At 32.4% G+C, this 27610-nt stretch overlaps 3 protein-coding genes and 1 long non-coding RNA gene across 4 annotated transcripts; 2 read left to right on the plus strand and 2 right to left on the minus strand.

Annotated features, from left to right (window-relative positions):
- Positions 1-1999: 1999 nt before the first annotated feature.
- LOC125071906 lies at positions 2000-3491 on the plus strand. The gene is made up of 3 exons (XR_007119945.1): positions 2000-2141; positions 2539-2573; positions 2781-3491. It is a non-coding gene; the product is annotated as an uncharacterized LOC125071906 (long non-coding RNA).
- Positions 3492-4142: 651 nt separating this feature from the next.
- On the minus strand, positions 4143-12376 carry LOC125071878 (phenoloxidase 1-like). Its single transcript, XM_047682297.1, has 12 exons — positions 12199-12376; positions 10190-10385; positions 9657-9765; positions 9311-9437; positions 8773-8981; positions 7967-8219; positions 7313-7465; positions 7095-7229; positions 6610-6791; positions 5690-5832; positions 4676-4911; positions 4143-4551 (listed from the first exon to the last, which is right to left on the minus strand). The coding sequence occupies exons 1-12, from the start codon at positions 12307-12309 to the stop codon at positions 4321-4323; spliced, it is 2085 nt and encodes a 694-aa protein (XP_047538253.1). The 5' UTR covers positions 12310-12376; the 3' UTR covers positions 4143-4320.
- A 5108-nt stretch (positions 12377-17484) lies between these two features.
- On the minus strand, positions 17485-26061 carry LOC125071880 (phenoloxidase subunit 2-like). The gene is made up of 12 exons (XM_047682298.1): positions 25886-26061; positions 24927-25122; positions 24324-24432; positions 23954-24074; positions 21243-21451; positions 20856-21108; positions 20321-20473; positions 19756-19890; positions 19317-19498; positions 18806-18948; positions 18385-18620; positions 17485-17766 (listed from the first exon to the last, which is right to left on the minus strand). The coding sequence occupies exons 1-12, from the start codon at positions 25991-25993 to the stop codon at positions 17539-17541; spliced, it is 2073 nt and encodes a 690-aa protein (XP_047538254.1). The 5' UTR covers positions 25994-26061; the 3' UTR covers positions 17485-17538.
- LOC125071881 (2-(3-amino-3-carboxypropyl)histidine synthase subunit 1) lies at positions 22489-24564 on the plus strand. Its single transcript, XM_047682299.1, has 2 exons — positions 22489-22831; positions 22930-24564. Exons 1-2 carry the CDS (start codon positions 22591-22593, stop codon positions 23946-23948), a joined length of 1260 nt encoding a protein of 419 aa, XP_047538255.1. The 5' UTR covers positions 22489-22590; the 3' UTR covers positions 23949-24564.
- Positions 26062-27610: the final 1549 nt, after the last annotated feature.

The following is a 27610-nucleotide window of genomic DNA, read 5'->3' on the forward strand; positions in this document are numbered from 1 at the left end:
TATTGAGTAACATAAGTAACATGTAACAAAATGATATTGTTCATTAATTGCATTACTAATGAATGTAATGGCCGATTCGAATTAACATGACATCATTAAAAACACTATTTACCATGATTTTGTCCAAGAAAATATTGTAATACTCAAATACATCGTGAAGAAACCTGATTCACAATGACTTCCAACACAGTTAAGCACGAAAAAATTATAAACCCAAGTTAATCACGTGAAAATTCTGTTCGATTTACGTGTTCTTGGGCTTGGATGTTTTTCAATTGTGTTTAAAATAGTTATTTCAAATATAATTTTATATTACCTACATGTATTATATCTTTATCTTGTAAAAAAAATACATTTGAAAAATAATATAAAACCTATAATTCATATAATAAATAATAAATGAAAATTGGTGGTGGTACCTCCTATACCTAAATATGCAAAGTCTTCTCGTAAAATACAATAAAACTATGGCCTTAACCCGAAATTGCATGATTGGAGATAGCTTAGACTGAGGATCAAGCCGTTTCACGTTTCACTAGTATGCCCATACTCTAATGGTCCTAATGTCAATCTGTTTCTTTAAAAGTTTATACGTATGCGACATTAGAACAATAAAACTTAGTTCTGGTTAAAAATAAAAGAAACGTTATATTTTTTTTTTCTATTGTAGACTAAAAATGTTTGGAATTGCAATATGTAGTTTCTACAACCTCCCTTACCAAACCAACAATTCCCAAGTCGAAGTACAATACGCAAACGAGTAACGACATGACAAAACAAAAAATAAATAAATATGTATATGTAACTGATATAATATGATTTCCATTTATCAAAAATACCTTTGACAAAAATTATCAACTGATTAATTGAGTAGGTACACTTTGTTGTGCCTTTTTTTTTTTGTTTTACGAGGAGGAAATGCTTTTCCGCATGCCGCCCGGTCGGGGGACCGGGACGGGTATGTGGGACTCAACTAAAACCATCCTCGGGTTTCCACCATGCCGCTGAATGGTGAGGCCACAGGATCGCCAAGGACATGTAACCGCGACCCCACCAGCGGCAGTCGTAAATATTCATGGAAAGCGCGCCTAGTGCGCGCATTTCCCTTCATCCTCCACGTGGGAATGTGGCGAACTCCGGTAGGCTGCGCCGCTGACCGCCGATGAAAACACCTGGGAGGCTCGAGCAGCGAGCCCTCCCACTCCCTCCAAGCCAACGAGACCACTCACATGGTCCGTCCTGACGCCGATCAGGGACGTACCAGGAGCAGAACGGCGGCATCCCTCCCGCCAATCTTAGCCGTGGCCGACGAGCAAGCTCAAGCCGGCCCCGTTGCCCAAGGTACACCACGATGACTGACATGTACCCCAATGTTTGTTTTGCCTTCCCATACCTCTTATTTTGACCCAATACGTTGGCTTAACTTAAGTGTAACGCTTTAATAAATTTATAAGTTCGTCTTATACTAGAAATATAACAGTAACTGAAGTTTTGATGACACTTTAGGTATAAGTATGCAAACAATATAGTCATCTCTTTCAATTTATATTAGATATCAATTATTAAAAAAAAATATTTAATATCTATCGATAGTTCCTAATGGATTGATGGTACATCCTTTACGATTCTTGTGTCAACTTTTATCATTTACTGACTACATTTTGTCTTTGACTTTTGCAGTGATGTCAAGTTGGGGAGTTTTCCCCAAATTTAGGCGATGTATAGATTGTTTTTTATATGTATTACATTTGTTTAAGAAGATTTTTTTAGTAGGTAGGTACATTATTCAAGGCATTTTATCGTCGTATTGAAAAAAATAAAAAAAAACAAAACCCACATAAACACAACAGCTATTTTATAATATTTAATTCTATTTTAATTTTTTATATGATATTATCTTTCAAAAAGGGTCTGCGATAAAAAATATACACGACGAATTTAGGGAAATTTGTCCTAGAGTTAACATTCTGTGGGAGTGGGTATCACTGACGTCTGTCTCATCCCGTTGTCATTTCTTGTTTGGTCCTGAACTTCACACTAGTTGGTCATATTAATTTAATTTCAAATCCTGTACCTTTTAATATTTTCTGCTTCTTTAGATTTACTAACGGCAAAGGAAAATCAACTGGTTAAGCATATGGGTAAGTCGACATATTCGCGATAGATTTATTTATGTTTAGGTAATACAATACGAAGAGGTTAATCATTAACACGTGGTCAGATTAACCTATACAACTTATTTTGCATTGAGCTTTCTATAAGAAGGATTACCCAAACAAATATTGAGATTTCTCAGGTTTATGATAAGATTACACAGACATAATATTTGTAAACCAAAGATCGATAACACGTTTTATCTATCGACGGAAGCGTCAGTAAACCTCAAAAGATAATATGATGACAAAAAACACGAGCCGAAATGTGTTTGTATGAATAACACATGATTATTAATGATAGGGCTGAAATATTAAATTATAACAAAAATACGTACTTTATGTAGTATTCAAAAATTAAATATATGTATATTTATTTTTACAGGACTCCGATTCAGATGCCGACAGCGATACGTGTAGGTGAGATTTGATTTAACAATAATTTATTATCAGATTAACAAAATTGGATTACATTTTAATATTTGGAATGATGATAAAAAACACGAGCCGAAAATGTGTTATTATGATAACAAAATGATAAGTAATGATAGGTCTGACTTCTTTCAAGTCATAAGCTTAAGATATGCTTCTATAATCATTTACTCAATAACGATTTTAATTTATCAGGTATCTTCTAAAAGGCGTGTAGCGGCGGGTAAGATGAATTTATTCTGATATTTAGGTGTAATGTTTATAGTTATGATTAAAATGTATAATATTAAAATTACTCATATAGAAAAAATATCACAGTATTTTATTAAATCAGTTATCTGATTTAATTAAAACAATTTGTTAATTATTATAAAAAATCAATGAGTAATGCAACACATGCTGTATAAGCTTGTTTTATATCAAATGAACTTATAAAAGTCACTAATTGATAAATGATAATTCAGCTAGCAAAGTTTCTATTAATTAAAATTGTTTCTTTTATTATTAAAATAAATCGTTATAAAATTCATTTATCTAATTTTATCTTAATAAAAAATTACTTTATGGGATATTTTCATTTGTGTCTTTTGCAGTTTGGTTTTATCATATTCTTTTTGTATATGTGTGCAATTTTGCAACTTAATTTTTAACTATGTCCATCATCATTGAGCTAAATTTTGTGTGCAGTTTTCGTGTTGTTAACGATACTGTCTAGTACATTTAAAACACCGTTTAAATAAAAGCTTGTTTAATTTATTATTCATCGAAATTTATAAGTCATGTTTTAAGTAGTTTATTGTTGCGTTCATAGTAAAATTAAATAGTTTAAGTTTTTTGTTATAATAATTGTTTTAGATGCTGGTCAATGTTCTGTTTTATGAATTATATAATTTTTATCAAATATTCAGGCAATACGCCATATATAGAAATATATTGTAATTCAAAATATGTTAATTACTTTTCAAAGCTAATAAAGAATATATTTTATAATTTAAATGTGTATTTATTTTGATACATTCTCATCAACATTTATTTGGTATTTATTAAGTATGAACTGATTTTTTAAATTAATAAATATCTGAGATTTGACCTGACCATTTGAAATATCAAAATTAATAACGTGCATGGCATTGTCGGATGGTGTTTATAATAGTTGGCCTTATTTATAGGACTTGACCTGCCCTGGCCTTGCACGGATGCAATTTATTAATAAAGAAAATGGTATGGTTTAAATATAATTTATACCCTGTAGTTTTTTTATATCAATTTTTTTTTTAATTTATTAGTCAAATATGCTTCAGTATGTGAACAATTTTTTTTTTATTTATTATTATCATTTTTGTTTTCTTTTAAATAATTTAAACAAAAATAATCTTTAATAATTACTTTATTATTTAAGATTTGTTTTGCTTGCAATAATGTAAAGCAAACTTCCATTATATTAGTTTCAGCGTCAAGAGCTTGTATCTTAGTTTAATAAAATATAAATGGTATTTTAGTTATAGGTTAAAGTTTACCTTATGTAAAAATAAATAACTCATTTTTATTTGCTTATTAATTTATTTATCGTTATAATAATTGGGTCACATTAACTTGTAGCTGTTAAATCTATATATAGTATATACAATACTTAATAATTCACTAAAACTTAATCTATTAACCTTTCTTTTTTAAAAGTATAAAATACTATATAATGTAATATTGAAACTAAATAATTTTTAACTGACAAACAAATCTATTGGGTTTTTGGGTTCCTCGGGTTCTGTTCGGTGACGTTCTGTAAACGGATGGTGACATCGACGAGAGCCATATTAGGTAGGATAAAGTCCTGGATGCTTGGGGCGCTACTGGAAGGACGATCGAAGGGGTAACCCATGCTGCGTCTGTCGGGATATAGCCGGTCTTTCAATCCGCAGAAACTGGATGCTTCCACACAGCTCATTTCGGATCCATCAGGGTTGTTCACCTAAAAATGTTTTTATCGATGTTTAATTTTAAGCTTTTCTTATTTAGTCGAGTTAAGAAATATAAGCAAGATCATGAAAGTATATAACAAATGCACACCAAAGGAATGTTTTTGAATGACTTACACTGTCCAACTCATAATTAGATAGCATAACGAAGAGGTCATATGGCATGCCGGGCACAGTGCCGCGCGGCACCAGCATGTGCTGCGGCCAGCCGCAGCCGCAGAAGTTGAAGCTGGCAAGGCCTGGAGCCCGCGCGTCTCCCGCCTGAGCGGATAGGTCGCGGAACGTCTGCTCGAAGGGAATTGTCAAAATCGATTGCGTTGATTTGCGCGTGATTGTGTTTTTTCCGGCCTTTACTGTAAAAAGAATACACCATTTTTTTTAAGTTTATATAATATATAAGCTTATGGTTGTAATTAAGTATTGTTGTGCGGTTTTAATGATGGTTCAAAAGTAAGGTAAAGCCTACTTGAATAAAGTATTTTTTGATCGATTTTGACTCACATAAACACAAAAGTAAACATCATATATATGTTTAGTTAGGTTTTACTTATTAAGGAATAATCTCTACATGGTATAAAACAAAGTTGCTTCCAAAGTCTAACGCTTTGATGTTTTAAACTGCGCAAATTCGGTTTTCGTCAATAAATAGCGTGATTCAAGAGGTATAATACTACGATACATAAAAAAAATCCATATTATCGTTGAGGAAATTAATTTTTCCTAACCGGACAGAGCATTTTTTCTTTTTATGTTTGTTATTCAATCTATAAGTTGTATAACCAGCCAGTATTATATATATAATTCAGAGAAATATATCTATATGAGCATCTAAAAACAAGGGCGACTAAAACAAAGATAACTTTTTTTCATTTCATTATAATTATATAACATTGCTATTTTTTTTCATTGGTAGCAATCTACAGTATTCCTAATGCTATAGAGTATAATTTATAGTTATATGATATCATTTTCTTAATTAATGAATTGCGAAGGTCGTTAATTAAATATAAGTAAGTTCTATAGAAATAATAACTCAAAGCAATATTTATAATAATTTAACAATATTCTGTTATAAAATTTGTGGATTTATAAGCCATAATATATATGTAATAGATAGGTAATATTGCTTACGTGGTACGACAAATCTGTCCATCTCAATGAACATTTTGCGTTGATCGGCGAGAATCCACGGTAAATTGCGTTCGTCAAACTTCGGAGCCATAAATATACGAACTGTAGAACGCCGAGCACTTCCCGTGTTGTTTACGTCGATTCTGGTAAAGAATGTTTTATTTCATAAGTTAAGAAATTGAGTAAGTAAATTGTTTTCGGAATATTTGTCAATGAATAATAATATAAATATTTCGTAGACTTTACAAGAGCCAAACAATTCAGGCCGGAATTTTAATTTCTTGCCTGAATTGTCAATTCTCAGCTCTCTCTACTCATCTCTACCTTTAGGTATACATATATTTTGGTGTCTTTGGTGCAGGGTTCGAAAAAATCCGATTTTTTTAAATATATCCCATATATATCTGATATATATATCCAGGCTAAGAAAAAGAAGCGAATTTCATTCTGTAAGCACTTAAAAATGTGAAAGGTATTTGTAAAATAATACAAGTGTCGAAATACCACATTTTGTATTTAAAAAAAGTAACAAAGGAATTAGTGTCTAGTTCTACGTTAAAGAACAAGTACCTTTTATTATTATATCTTCATTTGTTTGTGAGATAATATTAATACAATATTTTAATATTAATTTGTAATCGACTAATCATAAAAAGTAATCATTCAGAGTCAGGCCTTAAGCATAGATCTATGAGTGTTGTTTAGAAGATAGGAAAAAATCAATTGATATATATCGTGATATATATCATCATCCGCGAATCCTGCTTTGGTGTATATTTTCTTTTAATTGGCTTGATTTCAATGAGCCACTGTATTTGTATTGCCAATCGAAATTATTAGAATTATTGATATATACTATTTTCTCAAAATTATGGTAGACGATAGGTAATATAATTATAAGATATTCCGTTCCAACTCACACGTATTGGAAGGGGCGGTGGTTGAGATGAGTGAAGCGCACGTAGACCGGTCCGCGGTCGGAGAAGTCCAATCCACGCGACAAGTCCACGTCGCTCTGCATCCAGTATGTGCTCAGGGTGTTCATCTCTCCGGTTGCACTTTCTACGCGAACTGATGATATCTGGACACCTGGGTTCTCCAACTGTTATAAAAAACAACAATAGTGGTCAATTATAACTAATTTAGTTACTCTTTTGTTTTGCTCTAATAATTATATTCAAAACACAAGAAGACAATAACTACGTGTAAATCGAATGTTTTTATATTTGTCTAATTTTGCTTGCGATTATTTTTTTTTATTTTTTTTTAAACTTGTGTTCTTTATATTCAAAATATTTGATTTCATCACATTCTCTGAATTCAAAGAATATTATGATATGTTAATAGAATATTATATATTTATTTATTACGTATATCTACGGTGTACATATATCATTGTAATTACCTCTGAACGTGTGTATGGTCTGACGTTAGGAGACTCTTTGAAACGCTGGAAGATGTCATCGATAAAAGCGTGCCAACGATAGAAAAATGGATCCCGCATATTAGTGGCTTCATCTGCAATCACGTTGAACGATTCCTATTTGGAAAACAATAAGTTGTAAATTAAATAATATACTGTAACATCATGTGTTTTGAAAAATTGTCTATAAGTTATCTTACAAGGTAACGGTTCGTAGGATCATGCATATAGCCGGCGAAACTATGTCCGTTATTGTGTAGCGTACCGTAGTACTCCCTATTGGGGGACAAGATGCTGGCCTCAATAATGTTGCCCAGCGTGTCGATATCCAAAGGTTGAGTTGATCCGTTAGGCTGTAAAATAAAAATTAACTATAATCCCTGTTGAAAATAAAAGTTGCTAAAGCAGCGAGCAAAAACAAGCAACTTTTTCACGGAATACTGAAATATTAAAGGAGCGCTAATGTATTAATACAGTAAAAATAATTATAATTATTATACTATATTTCTACCCAAGGCATGGACACTTTCTTTAGGAAGTTGTTAAAGTTCATATAAAACATATAAATGACAATATTACATCATTATTCGCATGAAATTCTCTCATCTATTCGGGATTGTTAGTGCATTTTGTAAACTACACGAAAGAACTGCCTTCGTGATTGTTATTGTTGATAGATTGGTCCACCGCTAACACACGTTTTCGTGCTAGATTAATCGATTTGGAACAAAAATATCAATTATTGTAGTTTACTCTTGTTATAATATCTCAATTTCAATCTATATGTATTAATCTCAATGCTTTGATTTATTAATGTGATGTGTGTAAAGTGTGCATTTAAAATACAAACTTACCAGCTTAACAAGCCCTGTGGATATAGCTTCCTCAATATTTTTCCTCCAGCGATTCATATCCGCGAGGGTCACAACGAGTCCGTCTACGGGACGGTTTAGGTCATACCACCGCATGTTGGCCTGTCGCGGCGGCCAGCCACGAGATGTCGTCAGACTGTCCAGCTTAGGAAAGTAAGCTTCAGGTATAGGTTCACTGAAGTTGTTGAACTTTTTCACTCTTGCCAAGGAGTTGGCCAGACGTTCGCCATTATACCTTAACAAAGGATAGAAATAAATAAATAGTTGAAAATAAGTTGCAGATGTTATGTTATACTCTATGGAATTGGTGATAATATGGAACCCAATAGGGAATTTTAGGATTTACTCAAACGTGGCATTTCAACATAAGGAGAGATACGTATAGTCGTACGTCTAGGGAGCCGATCAGAATATAAAAAGAAAATATACGATAGATAAAATTGGGCCCGTTGGATTAAAGTATGGTGTGTTATTTAGATCTAAATATTTGAGTGTGACGTAAGGGAGGGTCATAGAACAAAAACAACAACTCGACACTCAAGCCGAAATAATAAAACTCGTCAATAAAGTTAGAGCGTCTAGCTGCAGTGAAACATGTTTTTCCCACACAATATATACAAACTTAAGGGTTTTTTTTTTAAATATAATTTTAATAAACAAGAGATTATAAATATTTTACATATTATCTTTGAAACAATACAGAGGCTAAAATTCTAAATAATAATTTAGGGACGTAGTATACAGAATGTTAAGTGGAATGTAAATTATTATAATTGTTATAAATGTACCTGGCAATAACTTGTTGATGCATATAGAAAAACAATTCACCGCGGCGGTCCTTCGCGACTATTTCTCGTTGGTTAGAGGTAAATGGGTACACTAGATGCCAATGCCAGTGATGAAGATTAATGCCAATATCTTCCCGGAAATAGGCTAGTCGATGTTCGATATCCAAGTCCGTTGCGGTATAATCTCTTGGGATTATAATCGGGATACGCTGTAACGAAGTTATTATTGATGAAGATTAATTATGGCATGACATTATACATATAGTTAAAAGGGAAGTAAGGATTGTAAATGTCCCACTGGGTTAAAACCTACTCTTCTTTTCAGGAGAAGTATTGGGGCTTATTCCGACATGCGGTTCTAATTCGGCTTGGCGAATACACATTTACACAATTACAACAAACGAAAAATTTGTGGTCCTTTCCGGAGTTTGAATTCACAATCTTTACAGAGTCACGTGTTCTTGAGTATATATCCTTTGAAAAAATTAAATCTTGTTAGATGATACACATCGATCTGTATTTAAATAAAGTAACTTACGGGAGCTTCTGATGCCCGTGCGGCTACTGTAGCTGTCTCCCGAGCTTGAGAGAATACTTGGGAGTCCACAAATTTCGAAGGAAAGGTTTCAGCAAAGTTTTGAATTGGAACATTCCTAGTGTCAGGTCTGTAATGAGGTTTTATGTAAGTTATATTATCTACTAATAATTGAAGATACTTTTCAAACTGAAAAGGCACTTATATCAGAATACGTAGCGCGTTTCAGAAGAGTTTTTAATATATACAATTTTATATAAGTAGTTGGCTTTTTAATTTAGACTATTGATGTGACAAGCATGGATTTAATGTACCTGTATTGAAATAAATAACAAGTGTAGAAACTGACCTGTGCATTAATGCCACAGAGTAGCAGTAGTTGAATAGCTGAGGATTTAAATTTACTCTTGCATACACACATATTGACAGTAAATCTTGAAGTTGATTCTCAGGAACAGCTAGAAAAAATAGAGCAGAGGTACAAACTATTTATAGTCAAAAAACACATTGTAAAATGTATATAGATAGAAAATGTAATTTAATGTACAATATATAACCTAACACTTAAATAAATAATTAATTGAATAAATGGAAAAAAAGTTAAACAATTAATTAATCACAAAATAGTAAAAATAATTAATCAACCTTGAATAAACTTTTAAGGTAACATTATGCTATTTTCGAAAGTTAATGTTTAATATATTTTCCTATATCAATAGTTCCTATGATGTAGGTAATTACTCTGTGTCACACTCGCGATAAAAATATTCACAAAAAAGTGCTTATGTTGGTGCTAGCTGCTACGTAATAATTTTCTGTAAAGCGTGAGGTGCCAAACATTTTTTACTACCATTTACGGCCAAGGTATTTTGATTTTTTTACCTAAAAGTTCATCAATTACTTCATCAGCCATTTCTTGATGAGCTGGAAGTAGTATTGAGAATTCAGAATCTGTCGGCAGTTGTCTCGCTTTTCTGAATTCTGGTATTTTCCGCAACTCTTTAAGAGGTATAACTTCATTTGCTTCCTCGCCAAAACGGTTGTTGATCTCAATTCCATTACTTTTGTATTGATCTCCCTAAAAACATTAAAATGATAAAAATCACAACATTCAAACACATTATTTTAGGATAAGTAGAGCTATTCTGTTAAAATAACTCGAAACTCATTAGCAGAAAACGATTGTGTTTAAGCGACTGATATGCGATTTAGGTACTATGCGAATACAGTGATTTACTTTGGTGTATAATATATGTATTTTAATTATTAATTTATATATTTTAATTATAAATTACTTTTTATTTCTTTGTGTGTCAGCGATATTTTAGTTTTTATAGTATTGTGATTAATTCCAAACAACGAGGATGAAAATCTAAACAAAGTAGGTGAGTCCCAAATGGCCAGGACTACTGTGTTTTCATTCACTTAATTTGTGTTTATTATTTAGCTTGTTCTAAAAAACTCGTGATTAAAAAAAACATGTGGATGAAGTTCCAAATCTTTACACAAGAAAATGTCTTACCCAATTGAATTATGTATTTTGTTAGTGCTTTTAACATTTGTATTAAAACATTATGATATATGATATTACACTTGGGTTTGATCTGATGCATTTTTTACTTGTCCATTTTTACGTTCCGGCAATATTACAAGGCTTACTTCGTAAGGTGTATGAAAAGCTGTACAAAACTTGAAATGAAATTAGATAGGCTCTAATACAATTTAAGTGACTGGCGGAAATTGGACTAAAAGAAAAAATCACCTTATTTAGCTATCTTACCGTATTTTTTAAATTTACATTAAATATATATATACTTATATATATTAGAGTAAAGTCTGTAAATATCCTGACGATGGAAAGTTCGGTAATTTTTCCTACACGCTCCAATGTTTGTAGTTTGTTATATATGTGGTAGAACTTCATTTTAAATATACTTGTTAGTTAACGATTAATTATAAACACAAATTTTGATATGAAAAGTCAACAGTTCATTCCTTGTCGATATTAATTATAAGTTTTATATTGTAACCATAATATGTTTATTATCCAAATTAAAACATAATAATTATATCAGCATGTGTCATTGTTTACACGCTAACATTGATTTTCCTTTTAGTGTGGTTAATTAAATAGTACTTTACCGTTTATTTCCTGGAAATTATCCTTACGTCTATTGAAGTAAAGTCCCGCGAAAAATGTTATTTATTTAAATAGGCTACACGTTTATCATAAACACATGATAACAATTTATTGTAATTATTATTATTATTATACCTATACAACCAATATACCCTTTTGCTTATATAACCCTTCAATCCCAACTTTACCCTCTTGAATGGGTGAATAATAAGTTTCCTACGTCCTTCTTCAAGCTTGATTCGTAATAAATTTCATAAAAATCAGTTCAATTGTTAAGCCGTGAAAACGAAATTGACAGAGTTACTCATTTAGTATAGAAGTATAGATTAATAGTTAAACAAGTCTAAAGATAGTTGTAAGATTATACGAATTGATGCATAGGCCCATCCTAATGCAGGGTACAAAAAGTGCACCTCGAAGATGTTGGTCAAGGCTAATATCAACGGTGAGGCACCCCATAAGCTCAAATAAAAATATTTTTTGGGGTCAATATTGCCTATACCTTGCTTGAGACGGGGTTATTATGCTTACCTCGGGGCGAATGATATAACAAAAACATGATATACATTTTTGCCCAGATAATTGGAATTGCAAATCAACGGTGAATTGCTGCTAGCATTCTTGTCACCATTCCACGCGGCCATGATTTATACATTAACAATTTTTATTTTTTATTGATATAGTTCAGGATTTAATGTTAACAATTCTTATATGTAAATGATTTCATATAGGTCAAATATTTTATACTCACAAGATGCTGATCGGTAAGTTGGAACAGAGCTTTTCTGTCGCCTTTCAGAGAAACCATGGGCTCGTTTGGGCGGTCGAATAACAACGCGAAGCTATCGACGACGTTCGCCATTTTCAAAACTTTTAGACGTAACTATAATTCAAGAAACTTAATTAGCTCACTTCACAGAGTCTGTGAAGTGACTATATTACAACTACCATGAATAGCGTTTTATAAACGTTTTCCTTAGCTCCGAGTGCAAAACTTGTGCAATAAACAAACCGCATTAGCGTTGATAAAATCACTGTGAGAATGTTATAAAACTATTAATATATTTTACGATTAAATTATTTGTTATCACACTTCATTGTACTGTGTATACGGAAGTGGTTTTTTATTTTTATATCATCGGTGAACGGTCAAATGAACCACCTAATGGTAAGTGATCACCACTGCTCATACATTTGCGCGGTAAGAAAATTTAATCATTCCTTACATCGTATGGCAATATGGCAATAGCCTGAGCAACTGAGATATTATGTCTCTTATGCATGTAGTTACACTGGCTTACTCGACCTTCAAACCGGAACACAACAATGTTGGTGCAGCAGTTTTGCTACTTGGTTGTGGTGTATATGATATGTGATGTTGTTGATATTATATACATATATAACGGAAGTAAATGAGAATCTAGTATGAGATATGTATGAGATTCGTAATTTGAATGATGGGACATCGTAGCAAACTCAAATACCTAATATTTCACTTTATTTTTCAATGATGGCTATCAATCCGTGCCCGACGCCCATCCAATCGCCGCCGCTCCATCTACTTCACTCAAGCGTACTAAAGACGTAATTGACATTCTTTTAAGTCTCAGATAAAGCAATATATGCCATCTGCGACATATAATATATGTTGGTGTTGTTTGAACTAAGCACCACCACGATGGTGGTTAGTTGTAGATATTTTTTTATTAAATATTTAAGCGTTATCTATCACCAATATTATTATTATTGTATTATCTATTTATACGTTTATATATTTGATTACTATTTCATTTCCGGTTATCCTATACTTAAGTTGTGCACGATTTCTTGAAAACCGAGCCTCTCGCTAACTCTACTTAGAGAGGCCTTTTGTTGGGTTCTGTTATTCTTTATATCACATCACATCTTATGTTATTATTTACGACCACTATACAGTTATATAATTGATCAATACATTTTACAAAAAATCCCTATCGTATGACACTCATGGTTTGAGATAGGCTACTGCCACGTTGTTCTAGTGGCTAGACAGATAGGGCTGGGACTTAAATGATGAGTTGTGAAACTAGGGCCGTGGACGAGTAAGGTTGGGGCCTCGCGTTTCCTGTTTAAGACGGGCCCTGAGGAGGACACGGACAGTAGCTGGAATGGTCTCGTGCTGCAAGCACGTTTACCTGCGTCCCTAGTAGACTGCTCCGCCAAGCCATGAGCAAAGCAAGGCACGAGACCTCGCTCGAATGCGTTATATCGACACGGTCCTGCAACCTGTTGGATCCATATCGAAGAAGGCCATCTCAGTGGTTTTAGTAGGTAAGAATTCCACATAACCGTTTATATAATAAATGTGTTAAGAATATTCAGTTTATTTTATTAAATATAATTTTGACATTGACATTGAGAAAATATTTGAAAAGAGAATAAATTATTAAAAATTACTAAACGTTATAAACTAACGTTGTCCATATCGAAAGATTCGTTCCACGTCTAATTTATAATTTTTTAATAAAATAATAAATATAATATAATATTTTTATGTTGTTGCTGTTTTTACTCTTAATCGCCTCACACACATTAAGACATCTTGTTAGCACGAGCGTCACTCCCTCATACTAATTCATTTCGATAATATTTTTTCGATAATAATTTAACGGGCATGCCTTCAGGAGTAAATAGAACTTAAACAAGCGTTCAAGAATTTGACGTACTTAACGTGTAGCACAATTCACGCATATTTACTTTTTTATATTTTCTTTATACTTTTACTCTATTCGGGGAGTCCCGGTAAAATGTGTAATTAATATTTGTTACTCATCTTTTTTTGATTCATTGATTGATCGTAAAAGGAAATAAATACTCATGCTTATATAACTAAAAATAAACTACAACAAAAATATAAATGTATATTATTATTATTATTTGACTATATCTAGATATCTAGACACATACTACATTAATTAAAATTGTAAACTCGGCGTAATAATGTGAGTAACTATTGTGGGAACCCCTCTCTTGTGGGGAGTGGGGCCTCCCTTCAATCCGGCACTGGTTGGGAGTCTAATAATGTATAGGTAAGTACAGTATATTGTACTTATATATAAACACTAGTTTTAATTTATAAAAAATCTGAATCTTATACACAAAACCAAATTCATCAACAATATGTTATATATATTTGTTAATAGTAACCTAGTTAATTAAAAATGATCAAAAAAAAGTGTGGTAAAGTATTTATCAATAATCTTTATCGAACACAACATTAATTCATCTTTATCATATTTACTTTTAACCACGAATAGCAAATTTCCTTTTTATATTAAAAAATTTGTACGGTTTGATGATTTTACAATATAAAATATTTGAAATAACGCTGAAAATCTTTCTACTGTTGTACAGCTCGCGTTAAGATTAATCAGTAAAGTATAGAAATTAAAGAGTTTGGCTTGATTCATAGTAAAAATAAAATACTTAGTTGCAAAGATGAACCTTTTTAAATGTTTTTTTTTTCTAAAAATCATATCCAACCAAAGGCTGGAAGAGATGCACTTCATGTAACTTTAGTTAATCTAAATGTTTTATATAATTTAGTTTGACTATTTGTGTGCAATAAAGAGTCTATCATCATCATCATTACATAGTATAAAACAAAGCCGCTTACCGCTGTCGGTCCCTATGTATCTTTATAATTACACAACGGATTCTGATGCGGTTTTTTCGAATAGATAAATTGATTCAAGAGGAAAGTTTATATGTATAATAAATGCACAATATAGTAGAGAAACACTGATCATTTTAGAGGTTACTGAAGTAATGTCGTAAATAAGCAAATTTTTTGGACTTATATTGCAAACGTTGGTTGAACCCTACTTAATAATAATATATATAAATGATTCACAGATTAAAATGAGTTCCCTGGTTCTTGTGATAAGCAAACGCCTGTGCCACAAATATAATGTATATATTATCATTATCAAATGATATCAAATGATAGATCAATATAATGTACTACAGTTTTGTGCACCTTAAAAAGGTCTTCAAAAAAGGCCGCAATGGTACCTATATGTCTATGTCTTAGGGATAGCCCACAACAACAATTTTTTATCCTTTACTTTTTAAGAGACATAATGGTTTATTTTTAAGCTATTTTAAGCAATACAATATTAATCCTTATCTAACTAAGTACCTTAAATACATTATGCATTTAATATAGATCAATATGACCCTTTACAGCATGTAATTTAAATTAATGTTTTCGAAAATATTACAGATTTAAAACGCAGGGACATAGCGGTTTGTTGTCTAATGACTGAAAAACTGTGAACGTTGTAAGACATTCTGTAGTATATTTAGTAGGTATCAGCACTGCATCCGTGCGAAGCCGGGGCGGGTCGCTAGTAATAAATAAATATTTTCTCTGGCGCCAACTTGTCGAAACCACATTGGTATAATCTACTCCTAGAAGAAGAATAAGAAATAAGGCGTCAATTAATTTAGTAGAAAGTCATTAAAAAACATGAACACAGAACTTAATTAACAAAAAATCAATTCAATTTTTTTTTTAATACATTAATTTCAAGTTTTTCAAACTGGGACAATTTGATTTTATCCGCGCATAGTCGGGAAGAATTTCTAGTCGGTACTTAGTAGATTTGCTTATTTTTGTGCAATTTTACCACAGTACATTGTATATAACATTGTACTGCATTTTTATAGTAAGCGTGAACTGATTCTGCATCTTCGTTGAATTTTAATGATATTTTTTATTTATTGATTTTATCTTTAAGTATGTAATGGTGTTTAAAGGCCTTCATGACTTTGCTGGGTCAGAACCATAGTCCATAATGGGTAGAGATATAATTCAAGATGCGATTAGAAAGCAAAGTAGCAGAAATCCACCTGACAGTTGCACTATGTTTTTCATTGCGTTCAGGAAAAAATAAACCTTAGATCTTTGTTGAATAAAAGAAAAGTAGAACATGTTCTTCCTTGGGATTCAAACTGTCACCAAACCAAATTTTATCTATATCGTTTCAGTGGTTTAAGCGCGAAGAGGTAACAGAGTTATTTGTAATATTAATATAGATTAATATCACCATTCAGAAAAATGCGAGTACTTCTATATTATTTTTAATTAATGCTTTAATAAAGATCCGGCCACGCGCGCATCCGCCATAAAACTTGGTAATTAGGTAGAAGATTTTTTTCGCGATGCATTCTCATACATCAGTGTTTAATTCAGCTCTAGAATTTAACGCTTAATTTTTGCCTGGGACACGAAAAAAAAGTATATTTTTTTTATTTGTGAACCGATTTTTAAAACAAACTATACATATGTTGTCCCAAGGTAACTACAGCACATCAGTAAAAACCGTATCCATCTTTGTTTAGCTTAGCTGAGATTAGCGGTAACAAACGCATAGACAAACTGACATAAATTCTAAAAATCATAGTTATGTCATCTATTGCGCTAATAAACGACCCCAATAATATTTTTCCCAAATATCTTCCATAATACAGATATCGATCAGTTAAAATTTAACAAACAGACATATTTCTAAAATGTGTGTATGAGTGTATGAGTGATGCTAGTGATTGTTGAGTAGTAACGGTAAAATGATATAAGAGAGAATTACTTTAAAAACAGGAATTTTAGAGAAAAAGTTTTATATTTGCTAGGGGATTGGTCTATGATTATTTATAATAACGTTTTGGTGAAAATTAAGAAAAACTAACATAACATGCATATTACGAGTATGTTGGTACTTCATAAATACAAAAATGTATTCAACGTTTAATTCAAAGTCAATTTAGTAAGGTCACTAATAGCTCTTAAGTTAATAAAAGTTTGTGTTTGGTTGATTTTTTATTCATAATTAATTATAAACAGGTCACTTAAATAGCAATTAAATCTTAACAATTATGTACAATACTTAACAATTCATTGGAACTAACCTACCAGCCTTTCATTTTTAATACTATTTGTAATACAAAATGAACGTAGTCTTTATTCATAATAAAAAAAAATGATATAAAAAACATGAATAATAAAGTATATAATAAAGTATATAAATTAAAAAATATAAGAAGGTGTATTTTAGTTCTGTGGATTTCTTGGATTTTGCTCTGTTACGTTTTGCAGGCGGATGGTGACATCAACGAGTGACATGTTAGGTAGGATGAAGTCCTGGATGTTGGCGGCGCTGCTGGAAGGACGATCGAAGGGGTAACCCATGCTGCGTCTGTCGGGGTAAAGGCGGTCTTTCAACCCGCAGAAGCTGGATGCTTCCACGCAACTCATTTCGGATCCATCTGGGTTGTTCACCTGAAACATACATTATTTTTCAAGTGGGTCAACTAGATAATTTTTTTATTTCGTATCAATTCTAAATTATATGTTATATTTATTTTTTTGTTATAAATGTTGGAATCCTTTTAGAGTGTTTGGTATTTTTATCATCATCATTCTCTTATCTTTACACTATTTATAATATAATTGTCTAAATTGCATGATGTTTGAGTAAGGATAATTGTGATTGGAACTGATTTGATTCTTTTGACTATAAATATCAATAATAGTTATTATTTTTTGTCACCACCCGAATGCCTGCTTTTATGATATTCTTTTTTTTTTATGGCATTGGTTGGCGGACGAGCATATGGGCCACCTGATGATAAGTGGTCACCGCCGCCCATAGACAAAGGCGCTGTAAGAAACATTAACGATTCCTTACATCGCCAATGCGCCACCAACCTAGGGAACTAAGATGTTATGTCCCTTGTGCCTGTGATCACACTGGCTCACTCACCCTTCCAACCGAAACACAACAACACAGATCTGTTATTTGGCGGTTGAATATCTGATGAGTGGGTGGTACCTACCCAGACGGGCCTGCACAAAGCCCTACCACCAAGTAAACGCGTTCACGCATTAGGTACTTACACTGTCCAAATCATAATTGGAAAGCATTACGAAGAGGTCGTACGGCGCACCCGCCTCCGTTCCCTTCGGCACCAGCATGTGCTGCGGCCAGCCGCACCCGCAGAAGTTGAAGCTGGCGAGGCTGTCGGCGCGTGGGCTGCCGCTCTGTGCGGACAGGTCGCGGAACGATTGCTCGAAGGGGATCGTCACCGACGACTCCGTTGACTGGCGCGTGATTGTGTTCTGACCGGCGTTCACTGTTGATTTCAGGTTATAATTAATCAAGTGCTCGACGGTGAAGGAAAACATCTTAAGGAAATGTTTCAGATAAATATTGCCATGTTTTTATTTTTAACCCACATTGGAGCAGTGTGTTGGAATAACTTGTGTGTGTCTTAACGATACTATTTTTATGTTTGTAGTGATTTAATAATATAATTACGTGGCACGACGAATCTGTCCATCTCGATAAACATTTTGCGTTGGTCAGACAGTTTCCAGGGCAGCTTGCGTTCGTCGAACTTGGGCGACATGAATATGCGCACCGTGGCGCGTCGAGCATCACCGGTGTTGTTTACATCGATCCTGGAATCCAATATAATTTGAATAATTTTCTCTAGTATTGGCTTACAATTATGAACATAGAAAAACCGCTGTTTTACGAAATCTTATGTGTTTATAATTTTGATGAATTTCATGACGAACAAATACCAACTTCGATTGAAAAAAATATATACATATCTTGTTATATTTAATATGCGTTATAATTGTCTACGAGATTATTTAAGTATTTATTATAAGATAGTATAGTATATAAACTTATAATTCAAAGTACGCCAGAGGTCTTTACGGAAGTTGAATCTATCAGGATGATCTATCAGAAACATAAAGTAATTAAATCATAATTGAGACTAGAGTCGTAGTGTGACAATAATATAGTTTTAAATACTTACACGTATTTGAATGATCGGTGGTTGAGGTGAGTAAACCGTACGTATACGGGACCGCGCTCAGAAAAGTCAAGTCCACGGGAAAGATCAACGTCGCTCTGCATCCAGAACGTGTTGAGAGTGTTCATTTCACCAGTTCCACTTTCCACACGGACCGATGATATTTGCACACCTGGATTCTCAAGCTGTAAGATAAAGTAAATTGGCACTGTTTTAAAAAAGCATAATTCTGTAAATGTCCCATAGCAGCAGGCCTATCCTTTTTAAGGTTTGGCGATTATTTTACTACACGACAAAAACCTTCACTTCTAAGCATGGGATGAAATATCAAAACATTTTAATGAATATCAGTGTTGCTTGTCTGTATTTTAACCTGTATTCCTCGGTTAAGACCTACGTGTTCTATTGTAAAATATTAAATTATATTTATAATGTGAGTTACCTCAGATCTCGTGTATGGGCGTACGTGGGTGGACTCCTTGAACTTCTGGAACAGATCGTCTATAAACCCATGCCAACGATAGAAGAAGGGATCGCGCATCGTTGTTGACTCGTCAGCCATCACACCGAAGTTTTCCTAATAACATGAGATATATTTGAACACCGAGATAACATAATAATGGATTATATGTTTTTAGGTAATATATTCTACCGCCAAACAGCAATACTTAGTATTGTTGTGTTCCGGTTTGAAGGGTTAGTGACCCAGTGTGATTTTAGTCTTAAGGTACATATCATCTTAGTTCCCAAAGTTGGTGTCGCATTGGCGACATAAGGAATGTTTAATGTTTCTTACAGCGTCAATCGACATTGTGTCCACTAACCCCCCGGAAACCCATTTATCCCCACTATATTTTTTAAAAAAATTATCGTAATATTTAATTCGGAATTCCCTTTCATTGTAGACTGAGTGTAATTAAAAAAAAATTAGAATATTATATTCATATTTGAATAAATTATAACTTTTTAATTTGGTGAACTTTTTACTAATAACTAGGTTTACTCACGAGATAACGATGTGTGGGGTCGTGCATGAACGCGGTGAAGCTGTGTCCGTTGTTGTGGAGGGCGCCATACAATTCGCTATTGGGCGATAGTGCACTCGCTTCTATCATGTTGCCCAGCGTATCGATGTCTAATGGTTTAGTTGTTCCATCAGGCTAAATAAAATGAATCAAATTTAAAAAATACCGTAATACGCAGATTACACAACATACATAACAATATTGAAAATATATAATTCGATTACTGCCTTGGCCAAATGGCTGGCCGGTTCGGCTGAAGAGGTGCAGTAAGGCGTCTGCTTCAGTTTAACTGTCGTTCATCTATTGACTATTACATATTTTCAAACTTAAATAAACCTCTCGTAGTTTTTTCGGTGCAAAAATTTACATCGTACAACTTGTTCGCAATACTATGCATTTTTATCAGCTTGTATTTATTTTTATGTAATGATAAAAGGTAATTAGAACGTATTATAAAAAGAAGTACACATTATTACAATGTTTTTGAACGTTAATACATATTTCCATAAAAACTTACATTTCTAACTAAACCAGTCGAAATAGCATCTTCCACGTTTCTTCTCCAGCGTTTCATGTCGTTTACTGTAATGTTGAGTCCATTGGCAGGACGGTTAAGGTCCTGCCAAACCATATCGGCCTGTCGTGGTGGCCAGCCACGGGATGACGTCAGACTGTCAAGTTTTGGGAAGTACGCTTCGGGGATCGGTTCATTCCAGTTGCTAAACTTCTTAACTCTCGCTAAAGAATTGTTGAGACGTTCTCCGTTGTACCTGTATTTTTAAATTTTTGTCGTTTTATTAAATGGGAAATATTAAAGATATGTATAATTGTTGTTTGTCTTGTAATATGTTATTACATTTCCACATTAGGTACGGAACCTATATAATTAATATTTTATACATACCTAGCTATGATCTGTGAATGCATGTAGTAGAATAATTCACCGCGACGGTCCTTGGCAACAATGCTAAGCTGGTTGGCGGAGAAAGGGTAAATGAGATGCCAGTGCCAATGGTGGAGATTGACGCCGATATCTTCACGGAAGTACGCCATTCTATGTTCAATATCTAAATCCGTGGCCGTGTAATCTCTCGGAATGATGATTGGAATACGCTATTATGAAAAGGGAAAATATATACCTAATTTAATATTTTAATAATTATATTTGATTACTTTTAAAAGATGAGTTAAATATACAGTTACTCGTACCTAAGGCCAACTATAAGAATGGTATGAATAATATTTTAAGCTCGCATTGCTCGTCACTCGATTTTAAAATATAGCTATCAATCACTTGGTGTAAGAGCTTTGTGCTTACTTGTATGTGTAGGTACCACCTACACATTAGATATTTTTACGCCAAGCAGATGCCTTTAGTACCTATTGTGGTCCCATTCTGAATGAGCCAGCGTAACTCTGTAGTTATACTGGCTTCCTGGCACAAAGAACATAGTATCTTAATTCCCAAGGTTGGTGGAGCATTGATATGATGTATTTCTTACAGCGCAGAGGTATTAAGTATTAAAAGTCGTGTACCCCGTTGTACCCCGGAAAACAACCACACATAATTGTATCAGTTAGTCAAATTTCTGATACTTCGTCGTCTGGATTGTTCAAGTCTTTGATCTGGGCACAAAGAGACGGAAAAGTAGCGTAAAAAGTCGGTTGAATAAATATGTTTCTAAAAACTTCAAGTAAAATTTTCAACAAATTAATAAACTATTATATTAATAAATATAGTTCTTATATATATAAATTTATATTAATAAGAAAAAAACGGTGCTATAATATGATAATATGATGATTTGTTAAGACTGCTATTTAATAAAAGGATTACAAATTATTTTTTTGAGAAATGAGGAAATATTTTTTTGTAATTTGAAATTATATTGTATTTTATAAGAACTGGTAAGAACCAAACAACAATCTAGTTGACTAAGAGCTACGTTCCATTTCCTCAAGTTTATTTTTAATAGCATTAACTATTAAATAATATTAAAAGTATACATTTGTATTAACATTTTAAATAAATATGTGTTTTTAATAAATTTAACGTCAATAATAAACATATACGTTATAAAAACTTAAAATTCAAAATTATGACTTTTAATATTAAGTTGTGAAATGAAACGCAGAAACTTACTAAAAGTCACGTAGGCCATCGAAATAATTCGCGCGTGTTTATAACTTTGTAATATTCTAAAAATATAACCTTCGTTTAAATTATAAATAAAAAATAATGTGCAATTAAAATGGATGATTTAGAAGTTGATCCTAATGTTATTGTGGTACGTGCTAAGCCCGAGGGTCAAAGAAAAACTTTTAAACCAAATATTCGTGCAATAAATAAAATTCCTGATGAACTGTTGAATGATCCACTATTAAACCGGGCATGTGAAACATTACCTCAGAATTATAACTTCGAAATTCATAAGACAATATGGAGGATAAGGTCTTTAAACGCGAGAAGAGTGGCTTTACAATTACCAGAAGGTTAGTTTTTTTTGTTTACTAACAAAAAGTCCGTATTCTTTTAATTTATTTAAATAAGTTGAAATAGTATTTAACTTGGTATTGTTTTATTTTTTTAGGCTTAACAATGTTTGCCACAACTTTATGTGATATAATCGAGACATTCACTGAAGCAGATACTGTGATAATGGGAGATGTGACATATGGAGCTTGCTGTATAGATGATTTCACAGCGGTTGCGCTTGGTGTCGACCTCCTTGTACATTACGGTCACTCTTGCCTTATACCAATAGATCAAACTAGTGATATAAAGGTGCTGTATATATTTGTAGATATAAAAATAGACCCGTCACACTTTATAGACACAATTAAAATGAATTTTCCTAAACGGACACATCTAGCTATAGTTAGTACAATTCAATTTGTTACAACATTACATTCTGTAGCTAAAACCCTGCGTAGTGAAGAATATATTGTCACAGTGCCTCAATGTAAGCCTTTATCGCCTGGAGAAATCCTTGGTTGTACAGCCCCTAAGCTCAATTCAGATAACATCATTTATTTGGGGGATGGAAGATTCCATTTAGAATCTATAATGATAGCCAATCCAAATATTCCTGCTTTCAAATATGATCCATATGATAAGAAATTTACATCTGAAACCTATGATCATGAACTAATGAAAGAAAATAGAATAAATCAAGTAAGAATTGCAGAAAAAGCTAGTGAATTTGGCCTCATTCTAGGCACATTAGGCAGGCAAGGAAGTACAAAAGTTTTAGGTAATCTCGAGAAACAAATTCAGAATTCTGGAAAGAAATATGTAAAAATATTATTATCAGAGATCTTTCCTAGCAAGTTAGCACTATTTTCTCTGGGTGCATTTGTCCAAGTTGCATGTCCAAGGTTATCTATTGACTGGGGTACAGCATTTCCGAAGCCTCTACTTACACCATATGAGTTTTCTGTGTCACTTGGAAATAGTAAATGGTTGAAAGATGATGGGACATATCCTATGGATTTTTACTCAAATGAAAGCTTAGGACCATGGACTCCTAACTTTAAGCCTATTTTATGTTCCGGTACAGACAAAAAGTGTGAAAATTGTTGTGAAGGTAAAGGTAAAGAGAAAAAGTGACTTACCGGTGCACCCTGAGCTGAGACTGCAGCAGTTTGTCTTGCTTGTCCAAAAACTTGTGAGTCCATGAACTTAGATGGAAAAGTTTCTGCTAAGTTTTGAATTGGTACATTCCTTGTGTCACGCCTGCAAGATTATTTTAGATGAAAAATTCTACCAGATATATATGGACTAAATAAATGGTCTCTTAGCATCACTTAATGACAACAATTACAAAGATTCTATGAGTTTAGTTGTCAAATTGATAAATTAGTAATTTAATAAAAAAATTTACAAAACTCTGGCTAATCTGTTATTCAATTTAATTTTTTTTTTATCAACAACAATGTACAAAATCTTTAATAATTTAGAAATATAATGTACTTATGTACTGACCTGTGCATTAGGGCTACCGAATAACAGTAGTTAAACAGCTGAGGGTTAAGATTTACCCTTGTGAATACACATGTTGACAAGAACTGCTGGAGTTCATTTTCCGGAATTCCTAATAAACAAATATAAGTTGGCTTAATTATTTTTACAATTAATTTATTAATCTAACTAATTGCTTTTAATTTTTTATGTAAATATTGGAAAATATATTTATAATGCCTGCTTGTACTGCAAGCTTATTGTATGAATGTTTTTTTTTTCCTCTAGTCCTCTTGTTTATCAATAAAAATTCATGATTTTTTGCTGGATGACAGAATATAACATACAATATACAATACAATTATGAATATGGTAAATTGAATGGATTTTATCTCTTCAAGATTCTTGATGTTGCAACTTTTTAGGGTTTAAATAAAAAATAACAAACACTGTATAATTACATTTTGTCCTTAAATGTGATTTAAGTAAATTGTGAAAGAATGTTTTGTGACCAAGGTCCTTAAAACTAACTGTAAACTGTAAATTTTTGATAAAAAAATGATGAAAACTGAACTACGCCAACCCATGAAATACAACGATTATATTTCCATATATGTAGTGTTTTACCCATAAGTACGTCGAGCACTTCATCCGCCATCTCTTGATGAGCAGGCAGGAACAATGAAAAATCTGCATCGTGAGGTAATTTCTTGGCTTTACGGAATTCTGGAACGTTTTTCATGTTCGCTAGCAATATCTCCTCACTCGCAGAGTCGCCGAAGCGGTTGTTGAGCTCGATGCCATTAGCTTGATAGTTGTCTCCCTGTTTGAAAAAACAAATCATTTTCGTCGTTTTTAATTGACCATTACAAAGTTTTATCAATCATCAAATCAAATAGGGCAAATATTTGTAAGTCTTAATTATTAATAAGCGACAGCCATAAATATGTTTAAATCGAATTCCTATATTTGATAGTTGAAAATAAATGACGCTAATATAGACAGTAGCAGTGCAAGTTGGATGAGGACCTCGGTGTGGCGGTACAAAACTGGCGCTGTCCTCAAATACCAGGTGGTTTTTACTTATTTTAGCCGTTAAGCTGATGCGATAAAAATGCACTTAAAAAAATTAATATAAAATATTTTTTTTATGTAATTGCATGTGAAATCACTATAAAAACTAGAAAAATAAACCACCATTAAAATTTATCTATAAATTTAGCTATTACGCACAAGAGGCAGTTCCGTGGCAGAAAGAGGCAAAAAGATGAATGTTTTTTTTTTCTTTAGGTATTTAACGTATTGTTATTTTTTATATTTTCCATCGTAAAGTTAACTAGCTAAACCTGCAGTTTTAAACAAAATTTATAAAACTTTACCTATAGCCCGCAAACCGTCACCCCCCATTTTAACAGCTAACATTGGGATTTAAAAAAATATATCCTTTGTCCTTCCCCGGTAATCAAACTATCTCCATACTAAATTTCATCTAAATCATTTCAGTGGTTTAAGTGTAAAGAGGTATACAGCCAGAGCTTCTTTCACATTTATAATAATTGTATAGATTATTATTGTAAGTATCTTACCAAGTGTTGCTCCGTCAGCCGGAATAGAGCGTTTTGTTCGCCCTTAGGAGTTATCATAGGTTCACCAAGTCGGTCGAACAACAAGGCAAAGCTTTGTGCGGAAGCCATCGTGAAAAGGGTATATTGTAACACTAATAATTAACTTCTTCTCACTTCACAGTATCAAACTGAGAAGTGGGAATAATTAAATTCGGTGTTACACGTTATTTTATACTACATTACCTATAATTAGTTCTGTGTGCAACATCGTTGTACCATCGAGTGCAAAACCACAAAGGGAAATGATAAATTTCGTATGATATGTGTTTTGTGAAATAAGTCATATATTTTTATTATTATTTATCATATTGCTTTTTTTTCTAGGTATAATGATCTGGAAAAAAGATTGGATAGATTATCCATTATTGAAAAAAAAATTACAATCTGACCAAAGGTCCTATTCAGTAAAATTTAGTTCTTTATAAAACTCTACTATGTAGTAGACATACATAAGTGTACTTAATAGTTAAAAATACTTTTAAAATAAACAGTTTTGATTATAATTATACCATCTCTAAGCAGATGGGATAAGCGGGAGTTTCCTTTAACGTTCAGTATATAAATATTGTTTTGAACATAATATGTATATACTATATTGTGGTTATAGAAATAAATATTTTAACTAAATTATTAATCATCGATTCGATTTTGTGTGTTCTATGAACATGTTTTGTTGCCCTACTTCCGTCTATTTAAACAATTTTAATTTTAACTTCAAATTTATTGGGCGTTTTCAAAAATATTTAGCGTTTATATAAAAATGTGAATGTATTATACAAATTATAATGATGTGACGATTTAACGTGTGGTTGCTCAGGGATCAATTCTTGGTTCATTTTTATTAAAGACACGTTTTGTCTTTTTGGTCACAAACAATATATAGGAGGCATTGTTTAATAAAAAAAGATCTATATTTTTAAAACAATTTCTTATGAAGCGGTTTTTTTACAAATAAATAAATAAAAAATCAAATCGTTTATGTCGTTGCGAACAATACTCTTTCTGAAATAGTACCTATTTTCATTTTTCAATGGTAAAGACTGGGAATATTTTTATATGGGGAAGAATATATTATTCATAGTTAATAAATAAGAGAGTATCTATTATTGTTTAAAATGTGGTTACTGCAATTAATTGTATAATATATTTGGTACATTAGAAGGTAAAACTTAACATGAACTGTTATTATTAGTGAATCAAATATCGCAACCAGTTTTAATCAAGAACAAGATTCATATTCAGCCATGCTTTGTGCACACACTTTTGTGTTAGTGACAATATAAGAGACATTTTATAGAAAATAGTAAGTCTCTGTAAAAAGAAAGTTTTTTATAAGTTCTCTCATCCTCTAATAAAAACCTAAAAAAACGTTTTGTATTGTGTCTTTACGCAACAAGTACTGATAAATACATGAATTCTTATAAAAATCTTATATATTTCTACTGGTAATTGATCCGATCTCACCTTTGTCTTTTATAGCTACTATATTTGTTTGTACGTTCATTGGTCGAAATTCGACCATAATCATTGATGAAAAGTCTATAACAATATGAGTTTTGCGTGTTTCGAACAATATTTTTTCCACTCTTCTTTCCAATATCCTTTTATTGATAGTTTAGCTACACTAAAGCTCGTCATAGCTACAAAAATGACAGGTCAAACGAACGGCTTGTAACCGACTTCAAA

The sequence above is a fragment of the Vanessa atalanta genome, chromosome 20, assembly GCF_905147765.1.
Source record: "Vanessa atalanta chromosome 20, ilVanAtal1.2, whole genome shotgun sequence".
Taxonomy (NCBI): Eukaryota; Metazoa; Arthropoda; class Insecta; order Lepidoptera; family Nymphalidae; genus Vanessa; species Vanessa atalanta.